The following is an 18,506-nucleotide window of genomic DNA, read 5'->3' on the forward strand; positions in this document are numbered from 1 at the left end:
AACCCTGGGGAGAACTGTGAAGAGGAACATCGCAATGTTCTTCTGACTCTTCTTCTCAGTGGAAAGCACCTCGGAGGCGGATCGAAACCAACCCCCACTAAAAAATTAGTATACACAGCTTTGTGTAGGGGTGAAGACTGACATTCACATTGTTTAATTGTGATATGTCCCCCCTTTTATGGGCCACTACTCCTAAGAAAGTAGTAAAGTTGATGCTGACTGGTTCAGAGAAAGCAGCTGTGGATTGAACAGCTGGATGATGACGCAGCCACGGAAGCTCTTGTGCTGATCAAGCCTGACCTCCAGTGGCAGTTGTGTGGAAACACAAACTAAATGAAACCAGTGAGCTACTAAAGCTGTGCTGGCAACCTGTGGCAAAGAGCAACTGAGCATATTGGTTCAAGAATTGTACCACAGTAAATTTTTGATGTACTTATCGTTTTCTTTCTTTAACTTCTGCTTTTGCTCCACTACAATACAGAGGGAAATACAGCACTTTTCACACCACAATTACTTAACGTCAGTGACATTCCAGATTCGTTGTAGAACATAAAATTAATATAAAAACATGGACTTACATTATAAAGTTACAGTAGGATAAAATACTAAATAGCATTTGTACATCTGAATATTTTGTGACACTCAAGAAGCTATCAAAATGGTTCTTCTGATGAGAGTGCATGGGAAACTGAGGGCTGAATTTTTTTCACCAAATGCATTTGACATTAGACAAACAATGTCTTCAAATGCTCAACAGGAATTCATACATATATTCCGGTTTGTGTGGATATTTGCACATCAGTTCACACATCAAGTATTTATTTGTGTTATGTTTGATGCCTGCAATGTTTGTAAGTAACATTTACACAGTCCATTGTAAAACATATGTTGTGATTTGTCAACCTCTGGGCACTTCAGCATGCTCACACTGATGGTGAACTGTCAGTAAGTTGGAAATAATAGTAGAAACATTACCTGATCTGAAGAGTCTCGATTTCTGCAGCTGTATTTGGATGGCAGGATCAGAACAGGGCAGAAACAACTTGAAAACATGGATCTATCCTGCCTTGTTTAAACAATCAGCTCACATTTTTTGTGGTTTTGAAATGGTGTGGGCCCCTTAGTACCAATTAAGCATCGTTTAAACATCACAGACTAACTAAGTATTGTTGCTAACCATATCCAACCCTTTATGACTACAGTGTATTCATCTCCTGACGGCTGCATCCACCAGGATAATGCATCATATTACAAAGCTCAGATCATCTCAAACTGTTTTCTTGAACATGAAAGTAGGTTCACTGTACCCTAGTGAATTCTATGGCCACTAGATTCCAGTCAAATAGAGCACCACTGGGATGTACTGGGACATGAGATGGCATCATGGATGCGCAGCAGACAAATCTGAAGCAATTTTATGACATTGTTACATCAACATGGACCAAAATCTCTGAGGGCTGTTTCTAGCACCTTGTTAAATCTGTGCCACAAAGAATCATTTCTGAAGACAAACAGGGATCGACTTGAAGTGTACCTATTAAAGTGACCAGTGAGTGTATAATACCATTAGGAAGTAATTTACTGTTTAATGTACTTATATTGCTTTCATTTAATTTTTATAACAATTTTTTGCTAGTTTCCTTGTGAAATCATTCATTTTCAAACTTCAGGGCTTATAAAAAATGTTGACTTTTAATTTTAAATGGTGTGCTGAGTTAAAAAAACAACAACCCAAAAACCTTTACAGAGATAAAAACAGCAGCTGAGAAGTTTTTCAGCATGCACTGTTAGAATGTCCTGTTTATATGAACCACATTTCTATATCTCATCACCAGCATGTTTATTATGTAACTTCTCAGACCTGAGGGGGTCAGCATTGTGCAGATAAAGACAGCAGAAAATCGAGCACATAAATTACAAAAATGTGTTTAATGTGTTAAAGATATCATCGTACAGTGTTGATTTTTCTTAGAGCTGCACTTTTGGTAGATTTTTACAGCAAAAAAAGAAACAAAAGTCTCTTCATCTCAAGTGAAAATTGTTGATACTTTTTTGTTATGCACAACTGTCGAGTAAATATTACTTCTTTTTGTCTTCATGCTCAATTATTCATGGAGACTGAAGAAGTCACTCCCACTGAAAACGCTATGTCCACACAAACAGAATCAGCTTTTTGGGATCTCTTCATTTTGTGTTGTTGGTCAAGCATGTCAAAAAACATTTGAACATGGCATGATCCACCAATGAAAAAAATGAAAAAGGAATAACTGTGGATGCACTCAGTAGTTTTATTAAGCACTTATTTTATATGTGTTTATATTGTAGATGTACTGTGCAGCAAAATACACTGCAAATACCCAAGTTTGAGTATCATTAATTATATGAACTGTGGTGCTACGTGAACAGAAAACAATGGTGCAGCAAATTTTCGCTCTGTTACGTTAAGAAAAACAGAAACAACACTGAGGGAAAATAATTATAGTCCAGGGTGTGGATTAAAAAGTTCCAGTGTGATACCATTTGTTTCACTTTCTTTCTCTTCCTGCTTCAGTGCTCTGTTACTTTCCCTTACGATCTCTACCTTCGTGTTGTCTTTCCCTTCCCCTATCTGCCTCTGTTCTTGCCACTCCCATTTTACAGAGAAACCAGACTTGCCACAACATGCTGAGTCTAATTCCCAGTCAGGGAGGTGCTGGGTGTGTACACCAGAAATGTATGACTCACATCGTTGGATCTCTGAGCTGTTTATCACCTATGTGCGTCTCCATTTGTATGTGGTAACAAATGCTCTGTGTGTGACGATAAACTACAAGTGGCAAATTAATGATATGCCTCCAATACCACTGAACAAAAACTCAGGTTGAGATGCACATTTAACTTTAACTTGTAACTTTACCAATGAGAAACCCACCAGCCGCTTTATTAGGTACACCTTGTAAGTACTTGGTTGAACACTGTGAACTCACTGTCATGTTGAAGAAACCAGTTTGAGATTACATTATCCTCCTGCGAGCAGCCATCATAAGATGGGTACACTGTAGTTAGAAAAGGATAGACATGGTCAGCAGCAATACTCGGGTAGGCTGCAGCATAAGGCTGTCCAAAGTGTGCCACTAACAGCCTGAGCTGTTGATATAAAGCAAGATAGATCCATGCTTTCATGTTGTTTGTGCCAGAGTCTCACCCTACTAACCAAATGTTACAGTAGAAATTAAGACTCATTTGTTTTTTCAGTCTTCTTTTGTCCAATTTTGGTGAGCATGTGCAAATTATAAGCTCAGTTTCCTGTTTTTAGGAGAATTGGCAAACTGTGAGGTCTTCTGCTGCTCTAGCCCATCTGCTTCAAGGTTCAACTAAGAAATGTAATAAATATGTTTTAAGGATGTTTTATTTTAATCAGTGATACACAGATGACTTTCAATTCTTTATTTCTTTTAAGTCCAAAGAGGTTTATAAGCCACAGATCTTGCACAAGTACTTTCACTCTATTAAAAGTTAGGTTGACAATTTCGTGTTAACTTAATAAAGAGAATAAAGAGAAATCAGAAGTCCGTGTTTGTGCCCCTAACAGATTTCTGCCAAACACAAAGGAAACTCTCAAAAACTTGGTGTGACTTTTGAAGCAGCTGTCACTTTGGATGCCTGTGAAATCTCTGGTTGATTCATGCTTTTATGGCTTAAGAAATATTGCCAAGTTGCGCTTCATTCTGTCATGCTCTGAATTAGACATGTTACTGATGCCTTTATTCCATTACATCTTAGTAATTGCAATTCATTGTTCGCTTGTTTTAAAGCTTCCTTGGAACATCTGCAGGTTGTTTAGACCAAGTAATGCGAGGCTTCTGACTAAATCCAACGACTCACAGGTCACACCTCTGTTAATTCAGCGGTGCTGACTCCGTATTATCATCACAGTCCACTTTAAATTTATGGATTTAACTTCTCCATCAACTGATGAAAATGCACATGAAACCAACTACGTGCCCCTTGGATATGTTACCTACACCATTTCTCAGAGATGTGCTGAAGACAGTCGGCCCTTGCTATTGTAAATGGCAGTATCTCATATGGAACTGTTTCTGACTTGTTTAAACAAGCTGTTGTCCAGCCGCTTCTAAAAAAAACCTGGTTTAGATCCATCAGTTCTTGGCAATTTTAGACCAATCTCTAAGCTGCCTTTTTTGTCTAAGGTCCTTGAGAAGATTGTCCTCCACCAATTATCCTCATTCTTAGATACGCATAATATTCTGGACAAATATCAGTCTGGTTTCAGGGCCTTCCACAGCACAGAGTCTGCTCTACTGAAGGTGTTCAATGATGTGCTTCTAGCTGCTGATTCTGGAAAAAGTACAGTTTTAATCCTTCTAGACCTGAGCGCAGCATTTGATACTGTCGACCACACAATCCTATTAAACCGTCTAAAGACATGTGTCGGCATTCAAGGCTCTGCTCTAAAATGGTTTGCCTCTTACCTAGAGAGCAGAACATATTCTGTGATGCTGGGTAACAAATACTCTTCCCCATCTACACTCACTTGTGGAATACCTCAGGGCTCTATTCTGGGCCCGGTCTTATTCTCCTTATACATGCTCCCATTAGGTTCCATTTTTCAGAAACACCAGATCTCTTACCACTCTTATGCAGACGATACACAGTTCTACCTCTCTCTAAAACCAGGTGCTGATAGTACACTGCAGAAAGTCTCAGAGTCTCTTAGCAACATACATTGCTGGATGTCTCTGAACCTTCTCAAACTAAATCATGACAAAACCGATATTATAATCTTCGGTAAGCAGGACTCTATTAGTCTCATAAGAAACAGTTTGGGCCCATTATCAGTTAATGTACATCCCTATGTAAAAAATCTTGGTTTCATTTTTGATTCCACTCTCAAGCTGGACAAGCAAATAAATTCAGTTGTTCGTGGCAGTTTTTTCCAACTCAGGAGCATTTCTAAACTCAAAAATATCCTGTCATCTAAAGACCTGGAAACTGTTATCCATGCTTTCATATCGTCACGTCTTGACTATTGTAACTCTCTCTATTTAGGCATTTGTCACTCAAGCCTGTCACGCCTGCAACTTGTTCAAAATGCAGCTGCAAGGCTCTGACGGTACTAGAAAGAGAGAGAATATTACTCCAGTACTCGCATCTCTACATTGGCTACCAGTTAAATATAGAATCGATTTTAAGGTTTTACTATTTGTTTTTAAAGCTCTCCATGGTTTGGCTCCAGGTTACATTTCAGATCTTCTTAGCTTGCACTTACCCACTCGATCTCTGCGCTCCTCCAGTCAGGTGGTTTTATCAGTTCCACGCTCCCAGCTCAAATCTAGAGGTGACAGGGCTTTCTCCATTGCCGCCCCGAGACTCTGGAATAGTCTTCCCCCCTTCATAAAATTCTCTTCATCCTTGGAAGTCTTTAAATCGAATCTCAAGACCTACTTATTTTCCAAGGCTTTCGGATCTCCTTTTTATTCTGTCTATTTGGTCTCTTATTTTATTGGATGGTGTTGTATGTGTATATACGTGTGCTTGTGTGTGAATGCGTACAGTATTTGTATATGTATGTGCATATTTGCATGTACATTATATGCTATATATTCTTACATGTCTTACAATTCTTTTTTAAAATGTTTTCTATTTTAATTCTTTTATTATATTATCCCTCTGTTCAGCACTTTGGCCGACACTTGATGTCCTTTAAATGTGCTATATAAATAAAGATGACTTGACTTGACTTGACTGATCAGGAAGTACTAAAGGAGCTCCCACACCCTGGAGCGTTCTCCTTCTTAGCCCAGCTCTGTGGACTGATCTATTATTGTGTTGTGATATTTATCTCAAAACTACAAATACTTGAATTTGACTTGTGGAGAACAATGATCAACTATGCACACAAACTTCACTTTATCATTTTGTCCGTATGAGCAATACAAACATAGTCACTGCATTTCAACAAACACTCAGAAAATCTTTCCGAAAAACTCTTTATTGCATAAAAATACACACGCTACCAAAATTATTCAAACTACAGCAGAAAACCAGCAAGGAGATTTCCAGTGAGACAGTCCTTACAGAACAGCATACATCCATACAGTTACTAATGATATATAAAGCTGGAACTAAAAAAAAAAAGAAAGATCCATCCCTAAAGCAAAAACATGTTTTTGCCTCACTTTTAAGAGTTGCAATAAAGTTAGGAAGAGTAAACCTGCCCTCATTAAAAAGTATAAAAGAACGGTTGTTATTTAGCAACAACTTTATACAATCTACAATAAATGCGAAACGCTTAAACTGGGGTTGTGGCCAATAATCGAGAATCAATTACGAATAACGACTTCTTTGGAATTCTTTCTTTAATTGATTAGAAAAACCTCATCTTGCTTGGGCATGAAATTTGTCTCAACACAAACAAAGTTGTCATAAGTCAGTAAAACCTGACTTACCGGATCGAACATTCAAGGATTCAGAAACACAACACTGAAGAAGCTAAGGCACAAGTTGTCCACACAGTAAGTCAGATGATTGTACAACATTGTCTCTGTGTCTTATCAAACAAGAAAATGTCGACCAAAGTGGCATTATGAGAACTTTTGGCGGCCTTTATAAAATACACGTTTGGTCATCTGTCAGCAATCTGCCAGTATTAAAAACATCAACTTAATTCCCTTTAAAGAAAGATTTTGACGTTGTTATGGAATGAGGCGGCTCAAAAGATTTTGGACCACCTAAAACAAAAATGTTACCACATTTAGATGTTCTAAAATAACTATGATGTGGACAGGAATATCAGTTGTTATTAAGTTTGATAAAGGTAAAAAAAAATAATCTGGAAACGAGTTGTTCCTTTTTTTTGCTTTTGTTAAATTAATCATTGCGTTCAGTGGAAATTTCTTTATATTGTCTTCCAGTTTAGAGTGGCACGCAGAGAAGCAACATGCACTGCGAAGTCAGAAAACAAGAAAACAACTTCTTTTTCCGGGATCACAGCAATCATCAAACTGCCGCTCTAATCGAGAAGTGTATCATTAGCAGTATTCATGATGGGGTATTGACAACAGAGGAGGAGAGGTGAGAAGTGAGGCTAAGAAAAATGTCAAAAGATTAAGTTCCTAAAATCAGGTGAAGATTGTCTCTGACATTGTGTTTACTAAAAATTACAAGAAACAAAACACATTTTTCCAAAGTGAAGCAGAAATTGCTTCACTTCACAACTTTGTCAGTGTTTCCTACACTGCTGTTCGCCAAATCTGATCGCAATTTAGGCCGTGATTTAATTAAGTTATTAGAGGCATAATAGAAGTTTTGTGTTATAAATAGGTTTTTTGTGACTTATGGGGAAATTATGAGCCATTTCTCAGAATATTAGTCCCTTCCTGCATTTTTTAAAAACATTTTTATTGTTACCTTCAATCACTCTACTTAATAACACATCCAGACAAAACGGCACAGTGAGCTCCCACAGTTATATCCCTTTGGTAATATGGAAATTTAGAACAGAACTATGAAGACAAACAGCAAATGGATAAGAAAATGTATAAAATGTTACAAACAGGAAAGTTGAACCACATGGATATTTTCTGTATAACTAGATTACATTCCAGAAGCTAAGTCTCCTTCTTATCTTCTATACACGGCAACATACAGAACAAAAGACACACAGAAAAACTAATGATGGCACACAGGACAAATCCAAGAAATGATACTGACTGATTTGATATCCTGTGCAAAATATTTGAGTCTGGATTGCTTATCTATTCAAGGAGATACAGACAAATCAGGCAAAAAAAAAAGCTTTATACCTAACCTCCTTTAAGTTGAGTGCACTTAGGTGATCTTGCATTGACAATAAAGCACAGTCTCATGGTCCATTTGTGAAATATTCACAAAATGTGAGCTATTTAGTTGACTATATGGTCATTATTTTATTTTTTATTTATTTAACTTTTCTATACTATCCTTTGTAGGGACATATAAAAACATGTAGTAAATATAGTAGTTTAACCCAAGCGATACAGTTTTCCTAAATATAACCAGGAATGTGTGTAACCAAACATATAGAATTATAAAAAATATCAAATCAAAAATCAAAATGAAGTGTAAAATTAATGTTTGTCTGTTTCTTGGTCCTTTGATTGACGTTTGCAACTATTTCACAAAGTGCTGTGAGACTGTGTTAGAGAGTTACAGTTATAAAAGTACAGGTAAATTGATAAGTGTGTTTTATATGACAAAAACAAAAAATACCATCATGATTATTATTTTTTTCTTAATTAATCTAAAATAGAGATCTGTGTACTAAAGTAGATGCAGTTCCCAATTGCAGTCCACTCCCAGTAGGAATCACTTCTTGCTTATAACTTCACTCACAGATTGTAGAAGAGTGGTTTTCCCATTGCTGGACCAAATTAAACTGAATAAGCCATTGGAAATCTTTGGTGAAACGGCACAGTGTAAAAATGTTCAGCGGCCAGTCCAGATGCAGCTCAGAGTGAAAAGTGGAAATGGCTATGACTGGGTGGGTCCCCAGGTTTTTTCCTTACTCAGAAGAATAGAGGTATTTGGGTTTTACATCACCGCGGAGTTCATCCTCATATCTCGGCAGGCAGCAGAAGAGGATGGCGCAGCCGATGGAGATGATGGTGGCGCCCCAGCCAAATCCATAGGCCCAGGTGTAGTAATAGTTACCCTCAAAGATCAGCTCATTGAATTTGACTGGGTAGATGATCAGAGCGATGATTTGGATAATCGCTGCAGAGAGAGAGAGACAAACAAGGCTTGGTGATAATCTACACTAATAAACCAACTAATACCAAACTGCCAAAACCAGCAATTGTTCAAACTAATTTCTCTCGTGAAACAACTGAAACTTTTTTCTTTTACTTTACAAGAAATGTTGTCTAAAGTTATCATTAATGGTAAAAAGCTAATTCAGAAATTAGGGTTTCAGGGCTTTAAATTACAACATGATGAGAACTACTTCTTTTCCTGGGATAATTAAGCAAAGTACATATTTAAGTTTTATTTAAAAACTGATATAAAGCTATGTGTTAACAACTGCAAAATGCCTCTGGGTTCACTCCATTAAATTAGATGGAAAATTAAACAATGCAATAATGATAACCTATTATTACATTTGATAATTTATGCAAGATCTCATTTTGGGGATAAATTGTTTAGAAGCTGATAAATGATCTATTGCATTTTTTATTAAGCAAGAAATAGAGGGAGATTTTATACAGCAGATTGGCCGAATAACTTATTAACGCACACCGAACTGAAGCAGGACTATCAGCGAATTACTCTCACAGACCAGTCAGTGGAAAGTGGAGTTCATTTTTACCGTGTAAATAAAAACCTACTAATAAAAAATATATTTAAACCATAAACTAGATGAGTAGAGTTTTAAAACCATTACAGAAAACAGGGAAGTTGAACATACTTAGTCAGTCATGCAGTCAACACTACACTGATGGTAACAGCAGGGTGTGAAAAATACCTTCACACGCCTGTGTAAGAGTTTCATCAGCATATCAACATCTGGGAGTTTGAGGTGAGTTTTGGCAGACCTGTCATTATTACAGGGATTTATTCATGAGAAAGGTGTGACTCTGACTCACTTAGATCCACTTTCCCATGACAGATGACTATTAAAACAGCATTATTTTGCTTAGGAAGGGCAGGGAGTGAACATAAACTACTCTGTTTCAACACACACTTTCACATTAATTGCAAAGGTAGGCTTGAATTTTTGAACTGCATTAACATATTAAAGGGAACGGGTCCCACAGTTCATCTACTTGACTGAAGCAAGCTCTTTTAGCTCACCTTCTGTTCCTAATAGACCAAATTTCTTCCGAGTCGCTCAATGAGTCGCTCATTAAAAAAAATGCTTTGAATGGCAAATGGGTTGGCTGCTGTGCTCACAGCCAGAGCCAACCATAGTAGGAATGACCATATTAGGGATATCCGCTCTCTTTGACATCATACAGACACAAGAGTAAAGACTTAACAAGTGACGAAAATATAGTTTTGAAGGAATGCTTGCCAAACATCATCAATGTACTCTTTTTTTTCTATATTTCATAAATACACAGTTTAAATCAAACGTTCAAGTTTAGTTTGATTTGTTTGATTTTTAACCACCACCTCTTTTTATAAAACCCTCCACCAGACTGAAACTGAACTTCCTCACCCCACTATTATGCGCATTTTGTTCAAACACACGACTTTATTTTAAAACTCCTGTATAAGTAAAATCTCAGCTGCAGGCAACTGCAACCGGCAAAGTCATTTATCCAATCCAATCCAACATATTTCTGTAAAATGCAGCTATAAAATAAACCCTGAATCTTGGATTTGATGCAATGTAGGATCATATCTTCAACGAGGAGCTGTGTGGGCTGAAACAGCAGCTGGGATGCTGCCGAATAAAAATAGGAAAATAGATTTTTGAGGTGGCACATTTCTGTGCCAGTCATTTCTGCTACCTTTTTGGTGACTATTACACTGTAAAGCAACTTAAAAAAAAAAAAAAAACCCCACCACCTGTAACTGTGTCAGGGTCTTTCGTCTGTGAGGTGAGTCAGTCAGTCAGTCTGCCTGATAAACACACCAGCTGTTGCCACAGCAGCGTCACACCTCAGGGGAAAAAGGCCTTTTCCTACGCTCACCCTCTTAACGCCAAAACACGCACTCATTATCAGCGTCACTAGTTTTATTGTGTGATTGTACGCAACTCCCACATATTTCCCTTCTTTTTTTACAGTTTTGGTGTTGGTATAAAATAATATTTGCAGATTCTTACTTTTTTTTAACCTATTTTGCATATTGCTTCTATTTGGGAAGCTGCTGTCTGAAAATTTGCAAGCTTAAACATGTTATTTGAAGATTAAAGCATCATGTAATGGACCGATAAGACTGGAGGCATGTTTGGTATCAGTTTCAGAGATTCTTATCTGTGGTTGAGCGTTGCTCTTCGTGTAGTTAAAGTTAATTTCATTTACCAACAAAGAACATCTGAAACGGAGGATTGTTTCTTCTTCTCAGTACATGTCGCCAGCCCCGCCTGAGTTTGTTTAGAATATTTTTATTGTGTAGATGTGGAAGTAATTATACCTGCAGAAATTAGGTGTTTGTGTGGATGCAAGTTTTTGTGCATGTGTGTATATCTTACCAACAACGATCAAGAATGCTGCTGTGCCAACCATAAGACCAACGTTGACGTTACACATCGCCACAGTGGCCAAAATGAAGGCGATGATGAGGATGATTAGACCGATGATCATTAGAGCAGCGACTGCCTGGGCCCAAGCTGGAACGAAACATAAGCAAAAGAAATTGTGACACTCAAGAAGAAACAAAAGTCTGAAAAGTTCAGTTTTTTAAAAGGAGTCTTTGTAAGATTTTCAACCCTGGTATATCAACAAGTGTTACAACAGTGTATGTCTTACACACCACACAAGGTACAACTCCCATTTCCATTTTTAAGTTAATTTTCTTAAAAACAAAACAAAAAAAGTCTGTGAATATGTTCTGTTAAAAATGTTGGCACATGTTACCATCATGCCCTCAGAGAAAACAGCTGCAGAAAGTTACACAGACTTTCCAGTCTTAGTGGGAAGGTTTCGGCTGCTTTATGCCTCAACACAGCTTTGGTTTCTGTACTTATGGTTAATATTCAGTAAAAAGATTCATGAAAATGAAGTAGGCAACACTCTTTATGAACTATTCATTCTAACTTTATTGTGCACCTCTGAAATCGAACCACCACCTTTTTGTAGAAGCTTATAGTTTGAAGCATTAACTGCTTACTGGGTCACATTTTATGAGTGACAATTGTCCAAAAACAGCAGTTTATGACTGCTCAGGATGCAGCTTGGTGGTAAATACATGCATGTGGCCCCTCTCGCTTTTGTTTGTGGAACTAAATGAATCATCTATTGTTCAATATGTCTACATGGTGTTTAGTCATTATTGCAGCTCCCCCCCCCAAGCCTGCGCTCACACAGCTTGCAAGGTTACTGAGGTTCAAGCTGTGACAAATTTTGTTTCGCTCCACACACTCGCCACACCCTTAAAAGCACTGGAATTCTCTAAAACTCTGTAACATCTGCAGACATGCCTCTGAAATTTAGAAGAGATGCAAACCTCCCAAAATGCAAATCTTTCAGTCTTTTGGACAAAAACTGATATGAGTTGTTAGCCAAATACTCAGTGCACCACCAGCCTTTGAACAAATTATCATGTGACACTGCTGCTGTTTGCAAAGAAGCACCAACAGGTGTTCATTGTACTGTGAATAGGTTTTACTTGCATCAAGGATTAAAAAGCCTAAAACTTCCTGAGAGCTTTAGGCTTTATGTAAGCTCACCATGTGGATCAGCACAGCATTACACCCAATGTACTGATACTGGATAAGTTACACCCTAAATTATTCACAGCGTTTTGCCTGTGAGTCTGTTCAGGTCATGCCCTACCTGCCTCAGCCACAGGCACTTTAGCATCACATACACATCAGACTAGTCCAACTGGTTCAGCCTTTCATACCCACGGCAACATCAACCAAGTTTCAAACTCACCAGTAACACAGTGTTCCGCTTTTCTCCAAACTAGACTGGTTATCACCAGTTTAATGACTTCAGGCTTATCGTGAACTGATATTTTAGCCGTATGAGAATTAAAAACTGATATAAAAGCTCCTACACTTAACGATGACTGTTTAATTTAAAGCTTTAGTTTATGGTTTTCCAAAAAAACTCACTAATCCAGAATTGAATTTCTAAATTAATTCATGATGTATTAAACTTAAATGCTAAAACAATGGATTTTAATGACCTATGCACACTTTGCTGCTGACTTCTGGACTTGGGTAACTGATATGAGTGAAAATGTGGCCCAAACAAACAAATGAATCAATTCCATTTGTTACATAAATAGTTATTTCCTTCATTTTTTCTTGCAACCTGAGGAGTGTGCTGTTCCTATGTAAAAAGGGTCCTGGAGCATAGCTTGGATTCATTTGTGCACTGGGGACTGTTCAGGATTGAATGTAAACTGTGAAAATATTCGTGGGTGTGTCCTTGTTTACTGGGTGAGCACTCTAACTGCGTGTCCCAATCACTCACACTTAGTGCTATCCAGCTGCTCAGCATCTGCTTTCCCCATTTAATCAAAACATAAAGACATTTGGCTGCCCTCCTACATTTTTACACTATCGCTACCCGCGTGCGGGAAACTGCTTCTAATTGCAAATTTACCAAAAGGCTCCTATGAGTATGACTATGAATGCATACACTGACTTTCCCATATTTGACAAATCTAAACCTTCAGATAATATAGATAATTTAAAAGCTTTTATTCTAAATGCTTTTAGAATAAGGCTTTCACAGAGGCAGCTGGGATCGACAACACCCTGCACTCTCCCTGAAAGAATTTTAATGGCACACTCTCTTAACCAGAAACTCTAGTGTTAGAAATGCAGTAAATCGTACTAAAATAGCTCCTTGGTTTTGTTTTTTTTACTTGGTGTTTACGCATTTACATTTTTCACACTTTGGGCTCAGCTAGAGAGCGGTGACAGTGAGTGGGCGATAAGCATTAAATCTCCAAATTCTGTTATTTAATTGAGGGCTAAAATGATTACTTGCGTGATTGTGCAGCTACTCAATTTTACTTAGATTTCACCAACTGGCAACAATCGTCATCTCAAGACACTTAATATTGTTAAGAACACTTTCTGTCTATTATTGTAGGATCTTTACCTTAAAATATAAAGTGTCTTGAGGTGCTTTGAAGTATGAATCATCATACCTGATACTTTTGATTGAAAAATAAATCTGAAAATTACACTCTGAGCTCTGACGGATATTAAAGTGGCCTTTTTGTCATCACTCTCTCTGCACACCAAAGTGGGAAGACAAGCAGCAGATTAATAGATAAAGAAAGCAATTTGTTAAGTATATCATTTGCAGCTGTTTTAATCGATTGCTAATAAATAAGGTATACAGACTGGCATGTATCACACTTAATCCTTGGAATCACTGTATAACTGTTCACTGTGGCTCTAAGAGTCACAGTATATGAACTGACACGTGTGTGTGTGTGTGTGTGTGCTTTCAAACAATGTCTAGTTAGTCAGTTCTGACTCAGAATGGGCTGCTGTAATTTGAAATATCACTCTTCCTCAACGTGATTCAAAAATCTAATTTTGCCTTAATGCTGTGCTCCCCTAACTGCCCTAACACACTCATAAGGGCGTCACAAACTTCTGTTGTCTCAGCATGCCATCATATCACCCAACCCTTTGCCATCATTTATAGTCAAGCCTGTAATTATGTGATTTGTTCAAGCACTCATACCCGAACACTGAAACCTGCTTATCCCTATTTAAAACTGCAGTTCCTGAGAATTCAGTCTCTTCAGCTTTACAGGCAGTTGGCCTAAACGCCCTGAGGGGGAGTTAGTTTGGTCCGCTTCCAATATTCACAACATCCCACATCTTACACACACAAGCTGTGCTCTGGTCGTGTTTGTTTCCTTCGTTTTCAGAATATCCCTACAAGTATTTAAGCCAGAGAAACCGCGGGGCCAAAATGTACCCTTCATCTAGCCAGCAGCCTTCAGGCAGCTTTGTTCTGCTTCTTCTTCTTTGTGTAACTGCTTCAGCCCTGCTGAGACTAAAGGAGACACAGCCAAAACAGTAGCAGAGAGCGGTTGAGGCAAATAACAAAACTATTTAGCCTGAAATATCAAAAGAGATCCGAAAAATGCCAGAAATACACTGACGACATTCTAGATCAATAATAATCTCTTTAACAACCACACTGGCAATTGTTGTTGTTGTTGTTGTTGTTGACTTTTTGGAGCTGCTGTCACAGAGCCATGGATATTTACATCAAACAATTATCTTAATTAGGGCTGCAGCAAGTGGTTATTCCCATTAACAATTATTTTCTCAACTGACATGTTACAGTGAGGTCGTTAAATATAATAAAACATGACATCACAGTTTAGTAGACTGTATATTGTGTTTTGTGTAAAGAATATAAAACTAACTTATTTAGTCACATACAGTAAAACTGAGGTGATCTGTTGAACTGCTGATTAATAAAGTGATCATGTTTTAAACTAAAACACAGGCGTGCATGCATAGTATGAAACACAAAAAATTAATATCAACAGACATCTAAAAATAAGGGGCATTTTACTGTGAGTAAGGTTTTATGCCACTGAGTGCTAAAAGCACTTTTTTTATGTACATATTACACAAAAAATACCAGATCCTGCCTTGGGGCTGTGCTACACGCTTAGATCTCTGGTTATGTTTTCTAGAAATGGCATTAAAGAGTGCAAGTAGCTCCTAAAATAATTACCACTGTGAATGACGAGTCTAATCAGTGATGCTACATGTATGCTTTGCAGACCCTAATTTGGAGCTGTGTGACATTAGGCTGACCTAGGTGACTTTAAAAGTGTCTGATAAGAACAACAATAGTGTCTCTGTTGGCCACAGCAGGCGTGGAGCAACACAAATAAACCCTGAGTAGGAGAGACCGAGAATACAAGTCTGTTCTGTTCTCAGTTATTGTTCCACATACTGGGTCTCCTTGTGTGTCGGTGAGTTACGTTTCTGTGGCTGACAGTCTTTGCTGAAGAATAAACTCATTTACTGGTTCTCCCAAAATAACCACGTCTGTGTGAAACTCTGCTTCTCTTTGGTTTGGGCTGGGAGAAGCTATTTAAAGTATTTTAAATGTACCTGAGTTGTTTTTGTTTTTCCTGATATGACTTTCGCTACCTGTGCAGATTCACAGAAACAGGTATCTTTTAATACTTGAAGCCACTTTGTCATCTGTGTTGCTTTGATGACTCATTTACAGGAATTCCCTGAGCTGAGGTCTTTCATTTGTTAGCACTAGTTGAAAGTATCGAAGTAGTTAATGTGGTCAAAATTGTCCTGTTTTTGCAAATGCATAACATGAATGGATCTGTAGTTCAAAGCTCTTGTTCTTAAGGGTTTATTCTGGGTGCACTTGAATCATTCTGATGTGTAAAAGTATTTTAATCTATTACGTCATAGCTACAATGACCTCATCTGTCAACAGTTTGTCTTTATAGGTTTAATTTCTCTGTAAATCCAATTTTTTCAGAGGCTGTAATCAAAAGTGGACCTTCTGGTCACTAAAAGTAAACCCTGAAGGGGGCTGTGCAAATCCCACAATTAAACAACTACTACTAGAAGAACTTGGTTTACAGAAACATATCTCTGTGGTTGTTATGCAACCACTACAGTTGTGGAAATATATTTCACATATGGGTTGCTATGGGGATAGCACTATGAGTTTGGCAGCAGCTTCACTGCTTTGATAAAAAGAGGTTTATACATTATATGTACTGTAAAATGTAGATTAATTATTCATGTTTTCTAATATGAAGACAACGTTTAAAATTACATCAAATATGATTCTCTGAATACACACGAAACACAGCCTGGCCATACGGGCCAGAATCGGGCATTCAATGAAGTTCCCGATTATTAAAGACTGATAAATTTACCAGATTAAAAATGTCAAAAATAAAACTTCAACCATAGGCACTAACTTACCATTAAAGGTAACATGGCATCTTCACTTCACCATCTATCATAACGTTCTCATACTCTGTCATTTCCAGGCAAAACCAAGGATTCGATAACAAGGATGCCACAATTTACACAAACACCATCAAACAGCAGTCTGTTATGAAGGCCACATTTAGTAATTATCTTGATGATAAGAACATCAATATCTTCACAGTAAAAAAGCCCAGGCTTCACTTATTAACAGGCTTTTATTCATTTATGCTGCCTGTTGGTTGCACCCATTTCTGATACTCCAGAAGTATGTTTTGAAGATTCATGCTAATCATGCCATTATTATCAAACAAACATTATTAACCATAAAGGGGGGGAAAGGGGGGGGGGGGGTTGTTATGGTTACACGCCATATAAAAATTCAAAATTTACTTATAAATATCCTCTTTTCTTTTTTTCTTGCATGTTTTCACAAGCATAACCTAAGTGCCACTGTATCCAGTATTAGTGTATTTTATTACATGTTACCTTTGATTCTAATCAGCATTCTATAAAGAAACACTTCAACATCCCATATTTTTCTTATCATACAATGTTGCACAAAGGATTTATTTTTCTATACTTCCACATGCCAGTCTTCTCTGCATAAGACCCCCGAATTCTACAAATACAAAAAAAACCACAAATAAGAAACATAATGTTCTTTACCTTATCTCCCTAATAATGCTATCAGCCCCCCCCCCCGCCCCCAGGAAAGAAAATTCTGCCTCCGCCAATGCCCAGATTTCATACTGAACAGGATATTATGTAAGGAATCGTTTCTTTATTCATGATTCTTTTTGCTGCCGTTCATCTACATATTCGTTTGAATCGTTTTGCCTTCTTCGAACTAATAATGTTGTGACCCTCCACACAAACTAAAGAACAGAAAGCTATTTCAATGAATGTTTCTCCTGGCGTGGAGACGTCAGCCCTAGGAGGAAGGCACTCAGGACTTATTATCCAACAGCATTCAACCGCCTTTCTTTCAACTGCGTTTATTTAAGCTGGAGGTGATAAACGAGAAAAGAGTTAATGCTCGTAGAGACCAAAGTTCATTCCGCCTGCTTGCCTGACTGTTGCAGGCCTCCCTCCTCCCCTCAGCCTGGACTTCTTTAGCGGAGGTCAACACCCTGAAGTTACAATATGTGAATGTGGAATTTCGCACTGACTCGAGGTTCATTATTGGCTCTTGTCGGATTATCTTTGAACAGTCTATTCTGTATGTGTGTATGTGTGAGGTAAACTGATACTTACAGTAGTCCATGAGCGACTGGCACTGCCAGTTGTCTTTTAAGCCGCGACACTGCTTCCACATACTGGCGTAGTGAGACTTGGCGTCCTCGTCCTCTACCCATCCCGACTGTGCGCAGATGGCGATAAGGTCAAAAATAATGGCGAAGAGCAGAAGCAGGGGAATGATCCACTTGCATCGAGGGTAGGCGATCCCACAGCGAAACATGACCGACGATCAGCGAGCGTTCAGCGGTGTACACGGAGAGGAAAGGCGAGCAAAGGAGCCGAAATCTGTCCGCTCAGTGTCTTATGCGTCTTTGCGCAGTGACAGTGACAGTGGGTGATGTGAGGATATAACATAAAAGCTCCAGCCCCACCCAAGAGTGTAATGTAGCCGTCAGCCAGGTTAGGATCGTGAAGGGCTGGGCTTATTTGGATACAATAGCAAAGTATAGCCCAGCCCCACTCAGTGTGTCATATTACACACCCAACAACCGCCCTGTGACCGTTACGGTCTAAGCTCGAGTCCTGATCACAGAAAGGATTGCGTTTAACAGAAGATAGTTGAGCTGAATGATGCAGAGATGTACTTTTCTTTTTCGGAATTCCAACAGGTAGTAATGGGTACTGTGCTGTGAGGTAGAAAATATAAAAA

At 38.2% G+C, this 18,506-nt stretch overlaps 1 protein-coding gene across 1 annotated transcript; it reads right to left on the reverse strand.

Moving 5' to 3' along the window:
- Positions 1-5,974: 5,974 nt before the first annotated feature.
- LOC116325730 (p53 apoptosis effector related to pmp22) lies at positions 5,975-18,280 on the reverse strand. The gene is made up of 3 exons (XM_031746709.2): positions 17,873-18,280; positions 11,180-11,317; positions 5,975-8,754 (listed from the first exon to the last, which is right to left on the reverse strand). Exons 1-3 carry the CDS (start codon positions 18,075-18,077, stop codon positions 8,543-8,545), a joined length of 555 nt encoding a protein of 184 aa, XP_031602569.1. The 5' UTR covers positions 18,078-18,280; the 3' UTR covers positions 5,975-8,542.
- Positions 18,281-18,506: the final 226 nt, after the last annotated feature.

This window comes from Oreochromis aureus, linkage group 13 (genome assembly GCF_013358895.1).
Source record: "Oreochromis aureus strain Israel breed Guangdong linkage group 13, ZZ_aureus, whole genome shotgun sequence".
NCBI lineage: Eukaryota > Metazoa > Chordata > Actinopteri > Cichliformes > Cichlidae > Oreochromis > Oreochromis aureus.

What these genes read in the sequence shown, in the direction of transcription:
- LOC116325730 (XM_031746709.2), bottom strand. Translation starts at nt 18,077, where the DNA reads ATGTTTCGCTGTGGGATCGCCTACCCTCGATGCAAGTGGATCATTCCC. An exon ending in CCAGTCGCTCATGGACTACT is followed by an intron (nt 11,318 to 17,872) that starts GTAAGTATCAGT and finishes GTTTCGTTCCAG; the next exon opens with CTTGGGCCCAGGCAGTCGCT. An exon ending in AGCATTCTTGATCGTTGTTG is followed by an intron (nt 8,755 to 11,179) that starts GTAAGATATACA and finishes CTCTCTCTGCAG; the next exon opens with CGATTATCCAAATCATCGCT.